The sequence below is a fragment of the Brachyhypopomus gauderio genome, chromosome 2 (assembly GCF_052324685.1).
Source record: "Brachyhypopomus gauderio isolate BG-103 chromosome 2, BGAUD_0.2, whole genome shotgun sequence".
NCBI classification, from domain to species: Eukaryota; Metazoa; Chordata; class Actinopteri; order Gymnotiformes; family Hypopomidae; genus Brachyhypopomus; species Brachyhypopomus gauderio.
The window spans coordinates 2,125,258-2,135,000 of NC_135212.1; the positions used below are offsets into that span (position 1 = coordinate 2,125,258).

Sequence of the window (9,743 nt, forward strand, 5' to 3'; positions counted from 1 at the left end):
TGTGTACTGTAGGTCCACGGGGGCGGGGCCAGCCTTCAGGTGTACGCATGTCGGCCCAAGGCGACTGTATTTGGTCTTTGGGACGGACTGTGAAACTGTCAATTGAAAGTATCAGCGAGAAAATCGGATTTTGCAGTAATCCCACTGTCCTCCGCAGCGGATCAGCCTCGTTTTGCGGAGGCGGTGCAAAAACTGACTGACGTGTCAACTAAATTTATTCTTAAAGAATATCTCTGCGGAATATTGCGTTTTTAAACTTTACCTTCTCTATTAAAAAGTTGTAGGACTTGTGGAACCTTAAAATATTTCTGGCATTGTCGTGGAAAATGAAGAAATCATCATACTCAGGTAAGCAGAATCATGAGCGGCCGGTTCCGACTCGGAATGACATCACTGATTAATATTTATAGCACCATGAAGCCGTTTAGTGCTTTAATGGTGGAAGTGGTTTTCACACTGGCTTTCACACTGGCTTTGAGGTGGTCTACGGTACTCTACCACTCTGCCCTTTCATTTGGACGTGGTTCTCCAGTCCGACGCTCAACCTACATGAAAATGTGAATCTTCATGCGTAAACATGAGAATCATGAGAATAGCTGGAAAGAAACCCCCGTGATTTATGTCAGACGTTGGCAGACACCCACACGTATTTGCTTTCAGACGTGCTAAACACAGAAAATCCTGTTATCCAGGTTGACTTCGTGTGGTGCAGTTATTTGCAGCCTAGATGGGTGTGTCATGCAACCCAGCGAACCCCTCAAAGATCAGGCGCCCTCCGCTTCTCCAGCACTGAGAAACCACTGCACAGTTACATCAACGTTTATTTTTTTCTGTCTGTAATCTCCAGTGCATGCATCCAGAAACTCCAGTGCATGGGTTTTTCATCTGGTGGTTGTGGCATCAGTGGAATAAGTTACAGGCCTGTCTAAATCACACAGCGCACGATATTTGATCAACAAGCTTTCCAGTTGGCCCATGGAGCACTGCGGCACTTAAAGTGTGTTTAGGACTCGGGCCCCGTTGATTTTGACATCACGGCCCTGCCTCAGCATTGTTCCATAGAGTTCCTCGGCGTGGGCTTTTGTGCACCAGCATTCAGCTTCCTTCCTCGTCCTTCACTGTGGGCCGGTTATGCGATGTCCTTGTGTTGAGAAAGGCTGCGTGTTCTTTGTGATCTCCACAGCTTCGTAATCCTCCAGTACAGTTTGTGTACACAGTGATTTGGCTGGAATGCAGAGCTTCCTCAGTCCTGCCAAAGTCATTGTCACCGCACACCCCACTTCTCCCACACGCATGTTGGATCATGTACACTACCTCCCTCTCTCTCTCCCTTTCTCCTTCTTTCCCCCTCTCTCCCTCTCTCTCTCCCTTTCTCTTTCTCGGTCTGGCAGTATACACTGCCCTCTGTGTTCAGATGCTGATCTCATTCTGAGAGTATTCCTGAAGTTCAGTGCTGGCCTCTGGGAAGGAGAGGCAGGCAATCCCAGCAGTCATATTGACACAGGGCTCTGCCTAAACCCTGCACGCTCTCCTCTACCAAACCTCCACCTCACTGCTTTACCTGATCACTTTACAACATTCTTATTACTGCACAACAATCCTTAACAATCACGGTAAACGAGTAACATATGTAGAGGTACAGGACAACTACACATTTAATTTAGTGAGGTAATATATGGGATTAAAGTGTAAGTGAGTACTGTGACTCATAGCTCTCAAGTGCCTGCGTATAAACAACAGTGTGTTGCTTTTTTATTATTGAGGCTGATCTGGTTGGATTTTCAGAGCTCAGCAGCTGTGAGTTCTTTACCACCCATCTTTCAAAGAGGCCAGGGACTCCATTTAGTAAACAGGAAGGGGATCATTATAAAAGGATGAATGAATCTCCTTGTTAATCCCTTGGCTGGGTAATCGCCCACCAGAGGCTCATTTCTGTGCTCTTTGAGGCACTGAGACAACTTTCTTCACGTCTCTTCATCTTCCTACCTGTGTCTGTCCTGTCACCACTGCTGCTCCAACAGCTAATCCTGGGCTAGTACCACACACACACACACACACACACACACACACACACACACACACACACACACACACACACACACACACACACACACACACACACACACACACACACGCACACACGCACAGGCTTTCTAGTTTATTTTGAAATACATTTGAATGAATGCTCATGAAATTCATTTGAATGAAATGCATTTGAATGAGCTCACTTTACTAGCTTTACTAGCATTTATTAAATAAATAATAAGTCAATGAATTAAATGTATTAAATTAAATTAATTTTAAAAAAATAAATAAGTCCACTGGACTAAATGAACATGGTGAACATAGAAAATACAGAGTAACTAACCACAGCTAAAATAAGTGAAGATTATTTGGAACATCAAATCAAAAGAGCAGTTCACTTTCCCTTGTGTGGCGGTGGTCAGACTTCAGTAAAGAGAAGTCCTTGCACATTTTAAGACAAGCTCTGTCACACTCGCTAGCCTGCAAATTCATGCTGGCTGCCACATTTTAGAGATGTGTACCAGATCAATCTGGGTACACGACCTTCATCTGTGCATCTCTCTACTAAGACTAAGACTAAGGTCACTAAGATTAAGACTAAGGTCGCTAAGACTAAGACTAAGGTCACTAAGACTAAGAGTCGCTAAGACTACAGTTGTTTTCCATACTCTACACACACTCATGTCTTCCATGAGTGGTGAGTTTCATGCAGGAGAACAGATGGCTCCCCCTCTCCTCTCTCTTTAGCCCCTCTCTCTACATCTTTCTGTCTCTCTATTCATCTGAAACCAAATTGTGGGCTTTGAAATTATTATGTGCGGGTGCAGGAATGTGGCAGGCATCTGTAAACGGCCCCTCACCTCCAAGGCGTGCTCCTGGGCTCATTTCGAAAGGTTAGTTAAAGATTATCTCTACTTGACTCCCGTGTGCACGGGGTCACGTGGCACGACTGGGTCTGTGCGGCTGTTTGTTTAGTTGTGCTTCAGTTAGCTCACATTGTCATGGTACTCTGTTTAGCGCTCACAGTATATAAAAAGTCCAGCGGGTTCAAGTTGTGTATCAAAGATGCATCACGTCGTAGTCGGTGTATAGTATGTAGAGTAAGAACATTTATTTCAGCACCTAGGGCTACAAAGCCTAGGATTTCTCAACATAGCGTCATTTCTTTGCTCTTAAAACAAATAGCTATTATGGCAGTAGTGCACGTTTTCACAGGAAGTTTGGTCACTTGCCAAAATAAAAGATATGTCATTATCTGCATCAGTCGCGTTATCACTGTCATTTCCTGTTGAAGAGTGAATCATGAGGGTTCTGAAGCTGTGGTTTGACCCATAATGCATGAACCTGTAGATAATGACAGAGGACTCCGCAGTTGCGTCACTGCAAACAGTTCCTGTTAGCACAAGATTTTGGCATTTGACCTGCTTATATATTCGCCCCCTGCTGAACCCGCAGATGGGTGAAGCTACGCCGTTGCCCAGTCCTGTTCCTGACACCCCTCTGCTTGGTGTGTTTTGTGTTTTTGTGTTTGTGCTGTTCTGGCTTGCTTGTTTCAGCTTGTTCAGCTAATATCATCGAGAACGGATAATGCTAAAACGAGCACAGGCACCCTGGGAATCCTGGCCTCCTGTGAGCTGTGGTCTCAGCACGCCGGTTTGAAGTCGTGGAGAACATGTCATGTTCTGGGTTTGAAGTCGTGGAGAACATGTCATGTTCTGGGTTCTGTTTTGCTTCTGTTCATTTAAAGTTCTTGGAGGCTTTCTTAAACAAGGCCATTCTTGCCTACTACAATAACGAGGCCTACAGCAGCACCATGGTGCAAGAGTGCAAACAGCAGTTAACCTCTTACTCCATCTTCATCTTCACTTTGAGGAGCTTGACGGTGGAGGCCTCTTCATTAACTCCGCCCCCACAGCCCATCACTCACACAGTTAGTGCGGCCGACCTTTGACCTGACCCCAGATGAATCAATACAACCAGCAAGCACTTCACTACAAAACACTTCACTAACTTGTGACAGCCTGCCTAAGAACAACCAAAGGCTCTTGAAATGAGTGTAGAAATGAGAGTAGAAATGAGAGTAGACTCCTCACAGAAACCAAGCACATGGATCGATTCCACGTAAATTGTGCAAGGATCTAGTTAGCATGTCCCAGCTGGGTGAACACTCTCAGAAAGGCCTTGTGTGCGTGAGTGGAGCTGTGGAGGGGGCCATGTTTGGGCCCGGGCCAGGGCGAGAGCTTGCCTCCGCGCTTACGTTCCTGCTTGAGCAGAACATGCAGACGGTCCTGGGCTCCACCTCTCCTCCACTTACATTATAAATACGGGCGGAGGTGGTGTCCTCTGTCCCAGGGTCATGCGTGTGGACTGTCAACAACAGTTACAGCAATGCCGGCCTACAGAAATGAACGGTTTCACGGCTACAGCTATTCATGCTGCTTCCTGAATCTTTCTTTCTCATTTGTGAGAAGTGTGAACCCCCCCCCCCCCACCACACACACACACACACACACACACACACACACACACACACCACCTGTCCTTTGTTCTCTCATCAGCACTCTTTGCATCTCCAGTCTGCTGCTGTGTTTGCCTCATACAGTGTCATTCTCTAAAATCCTAATTTGATCCATTAATTTAATGTTTACCCCTGGTAGGACCCTGCCGTCTGGCCTACAGGTGACAAGAAGCCAGGGTTAGCTTGCTAGTTCACACTTACAAACAATCAGTTGGCACTCCTGTCCACGGTGGAAAGTTTGGTAATTCGTCAGATACTAATTCAGTTCTTCCAAAGTGCCGGTAAGGACATGTCCCTGCTGTCCACATGCAAGCCCACGCCTCGATTGAATGAATAGGACCTGCATTTTGGCTCCGTTAAAAACTGTGAACTTGTTTAACTGGGGCTCAGGGGAGTGGACGTGAAAAAACAAGCTTATTCTGCATCCGCACTGTTGTGATGTTGCTCCCTTTATTTTATCAGCGAGAGAGAGGGAGCGATTCTGCACTGGCCGCAGTGTTTGTTCAGCTGACAGGAGGCCTCGGTGTAGCGGGCCAAGCACACGGATGGCCAGTCGTCATCGCCCGTTGATTTGTATTAATGGCTTTTTCAAAGCATTCCTTATTTTACTAACAGCGTTTTGATTAAGAGCAGTTGGGAATGAGCTGAGTCACACTCTTGCTCCAAATAAGGCCTTGTCTCCGTGTTTGATTAGCACAGCCTAGCAAAAGAGCATGGTTTGATTCTGGAGGTGATGCTCTGTTTCTGAGGTCGCTTCGCTGAGCCCTATAACAAAGCCCTGTTTAACAGAGCCCTGATTAACAGAGCCCTGATTAACCAAGCCCTGATTAACCGAACCCCGATTAACAGAGCCCTGATTAACAGAGCCCTGATTAACAGAGCCCTGATTAACAGCTGCACAATACACGAGACTGGAATCCTGAGCTGCTCTACGTCACAGAGCGGTTCCTCAGGTTGCAGTAATACACACACATTCCCTCGGACGGTTTAGTGCATCTGCCTCATCTCATTTGCACACACACCTCTCACACACAAGCCTGCCAATATGAGGAGCGTTTCTCATTGGTCCATTCACAGGAAGGGCAAACAGACTGACTGACCACAGGATTCCAGCTGGGCACCTGACAGCTGTTAATCAGACCAGTATGAATCCTCCTACATGCGATGCCATTTCAAATATCAAACCCAACTAGAACTTCATCGGCACTCTAGGACGCCTTTTCTTAGTAACGTTAGTAACATGTTTTCCCAGCCCTGGCTAAGAACAGAGGCCTAACGTTTGTTTACTTCTCTTTCTGTGTTGGCTAAAATTCAGTTTACTGTGAAAAAAAGCTGCCCCATCAGTGTCTATTAGTAAATCTCTTTATTAGTAAAAAGCATATCACTTCTGATCTCTGCACGATCAGGTCATGACCAGTGACGGCTATCTCTGTACCAAAACTTGTTTTTCTACTGAGTTTACTTTGCATGATCCTGCAGATTGAACCTGAGCGAATATATTTTCTTCTTAACTACATGCAGTGAGTCTGAAACATGTCAAGTGCTGAACAGGTCTTGTCAAGTGTGTTTTTATCAAAAGTGTGAATCTCTGTGTTTAGAAGCTAAGTAGTGTCTTATAGCACTACAGGAATGTCAACTTTATGAACCCATAACACAATCTTGCTTTTTTAAATTTTTATTCTTACAGCTACTGTCGGTGATGACCTGCTCTGTCCTACAGCCTAATGTTTGCATTAAAACTAGGAACAGCTTCTGAGTTTAGTTTAGTGACTTGAGATCTGACAGTTTTGTAGAGGTTTCTGTGCACAATGTAAAATTTCACGTTGTAAAAATGCATGCATTGATCCAAGCTTTGTGTGTGTGTGTCTGTGTGTGTGTGTGTGTGTGTGTGTGTTAGCACAGAATAAAGACAGAAGCTAATGTTTTGTTCACTGTAGGGTTAGGGACTGTCATGACCTGAGGGAGTGGATTAAGCGGGGCATTACACGTGGCGTGTGTGACAGTAACACTGGCGGCTTGTGTGTGTTAGCAGGTATCGGCAGGTCCACCAGTGGAAGACAGAGGAGGCTTGAGAGAGGAGATTCTGCTAGTGCCACTGGGGCTGGTAAGTATAGTCCGAGACAGTGACACACACACACACACACGCACACACACACACACACACACACACAAACAAAGAAACACAGGATATCAGCAGTTGTCATTGGGTGATAAGCTACTTTTCACTGGAATGTGTGGGTGCATCTCAGTGTGAACGCATGATTGGTTGCGTGCAGGGTCACATGTCAGAAGGTGTCATCCTGTGTATGTACAGTATGTGCGTATGGGTCTGTTAGCAAGATGGTGCTGGCTAACCAAAGTCATTTTATTTTCATGGAAAAACCAAATGGCTCCTGTTCTTGTGCTGTACACTGTGTGTGTGTGTGTGTGTGTGTCTTTGTGTGTGTGTGTGTGTCGGTGGGTGTGGATGTGTGTGTGTGTGTGTGTGTGTGTGTCGGTGGGTGTGTGTGTGTGGGTGGGTGTGTATGAGTGTGTGTGTGGGTGGGTGTGGATGTGTGTGTGTGTGTGTGTGTGTGTGTGTGTGTAGAATGACTGTGGTGATGGTTCACCACTCAGGCGTTCTCTCCCAGTGTGAAGAATAAACTGTTTCTGCAGAATCAGCATTTCTGGCTGTGGACCTTCAGCCTGCTGATTTGGATCCTGGTTTTGCAGTTGCAGCAGGAGCCCGTTAACACACGCACACACACACACTCGCAGAAACTGCCTGTTGCATAAGAAATCTGTGTATTTGTGTTTAAGGGAATCATACTGTGTTGCATGAATGAGATGACATATTGACATATTAGTTGCACGTCTAGCGTTAGCGTTACGGTGATACTGATAGATGTTTTGCACGTTCTTGGGCATGTCATCTTGGTGCATGTCTAAATGTCTGCTATCACACTGCTAAATGATATAAAATGATGCTATAGACAGTAAAACCAGAGAAAACCTCAATGTTACAATCACACGTTTGACAGGTTCTTTTCTTCCTGAACGTGCAAGTGTCAGATTACCCAAACCCGATTGTGTACGAAATACAGAGCTGGTGTCTCCCAGGCATGTGAGACCACCATGTGGAGAACCGAAGAGGAAGACATGTACTGTGTGAACAAACGGCCTCGATACCTGTCGGAGTAACTTAGGCAAATAAACATTTAAAAAGTGCAATAGCATGATTACTGGAGCAAGCGAGGAGATTATATATGGCGTCAAAATAGGACCTAATGTTTTGAGAATCAAAAAACAGAATCCATAACCAAGAAATTACGTTTTGTAATTGAGAAAACTGTCGTTAATATTGAGAGTTTAAAAAGCTGGTTTGTAAACACAATATTATGTTTTCAATGGTCTATTTTGAGTTTAATATTCTTGAAGAATCTGTTTTCGTTTTCGTTACGCCTTTTCTCGTTCGCGCTTCTCTCGGTCTCGCTCTCGCCTCCAGAAGTTTCTCAATATTAACGACAGTTTTCTCAATTACAAAACGTAATTTCTTGGTTATAGATTCTGTTTTTTGATTCTCAAAACATTAGGTCCTATATTGACGCCATAATTATATGTGTGTCTGCGCATTACCGAAGGCACACAAATGTCGCAGGGTCTTAGTACCCTGAGAGTTCATGTTCCATAGTTTCATAGAACCACAGATCCATAGAACAGTTTCACTGTAATTTTGGATGCTGTGTAGGGAAACATCAGCATGGAATGTTGCTGTAGTACATTTAAAAATGCCCAAAGTTTGATGAGAACCTGGCCAGCATCTTTCATTAGGAGCGGTCCTAGAAGACTGTTTTAATGTGGTGCCATGGATCTGCGGTCTTAAATGATCTCTAAGAAGATTAGATGGTCCTGTAGAGCCACTGGTGAAGTTCTCAGCAGTATGTAGGCGTCAGTGGAAATGGAGAGATCCAGTTTTTTTTGTGTTGTTTCTTTTTTCTTCCTGTCTTGTCTTTCAGGTGGTGAGTCTCCATTTAAGAAGAGATATCAGATAGCCTGATCCTCTTTTGAATGCTGGTTATCAGACTGTGCTTTTATTCTATAAGAACAATGAGAGTGTAGTTCACAACATCCCATGATTTCTGAAGTAATTAGAAGCTAATGGACAGGAGATGTTTTCTAGTTAGGTTCCCATCACATCCTATTTTGTTAGCTGTATATATCTTCCATTATTGCTTCAAAACTCACCATCCTTAATTGTCAGACAATAGTCTGGCATGCTCAATATGCATGTTGGTTACCCTTTCTCATCAGAGTGGCTGGTTCTTAATCTTACATTTGCATTTAGGGCATTTAGCAGACGCTCTTATCCAGAGCGACATACAAAGTACTTTGCCATATACTTACAGAATGCATCCAAGATAGTTCAGTAGATATGTGAGAATTCAAAATACCAGAATACTACAAAACTATAGGAATCAAAGCCAATAACTAGAAGTGCAAATAAACACAGGCTCAATAATCTTGCTAAGAAACAGCACAGTCCAGACATTCTACTGATATTTGAAAGTCTGGCTTGTAAGACTATCTTGGGCAAGACCTAGGAACCTAAGAATGACAATGGTTGTATACATATAGCAAGAGTGGCCCAGCAACTGTACGGTTGTGCGGAAATGAAACCGACTTTCTCCAGACTACCTCGAGGCTGCTCCCCGTCAGGTTATCTCCTTGAACGATCAGCTTTGAAGACAACACGAGAACCTAAAGTCAGCCCAGTTCCTGATGCCAGAGCTAGAGAGTATGAATATCTGATGATTCACATTTTAATAACAGATAAGAATGGTGCCTTAAGGCAAGGCAGACATCTCCCAGACTGCTGTGCTGAATGCCAGGAGAGGTGTTTCAGTGGAAAACCAGCCCCAAACTAGTCGGGTCAGTGTCCACGCAGCTTCTCTCCTGCTAGACTCCAGTGTTGTTTGAGGTCAGTGGGTATATATATATATATATTAGAAGTACATGAGAAGGATTAAAATGTAATGTGTAAATGTAAAATGTAAAATGCAGATTCCTGTCCAGCAGATGGTGCCACCGAGCCTTCAAATCAATATATTGCTTAATGCAGTAGGTGTGATATTTACTTGGCAGTTTTATGTCATGATTCGCTACTTATAGTGCTATATGAAAGTTGGTTTCTGATTAATATATGCTATGAGACTGCCTCACA

At 44.3% G+C, this 9,743-nt stretch overlaps 1 protein-coding gene across 2 annotated transcripts in view; it reads left to right on the forward strand.

The window, feature by feature from the left end:
- The first annotated feature begins 64 nt into the window (after nt 1-64).
- The window catches only part of septin9a (septin 9a), a 74,094-nt gene continuing 64,415 nt past the window's right edge, over nt 65-9,743 (forward strand). Inside the window, exons 1-2 of one of the 2 annotated variants that reach the window (XM_076982298.1) lie at nt 65-348; nt 6,573-6,647. In XM_076982298.1, the coding sequence (XP_076838413.1) occupies nt 327-348; nt 6,573-6,647 (97 nt within the window). In that variant the 5' untranslated portion in view covers nt 65-326. The remainder of the gene's footprint in view (nt 349-6,572; nt 6,648-9,743) is intronic. The other variant, XM_076982299.1, reaches the window with a different exon arrangement.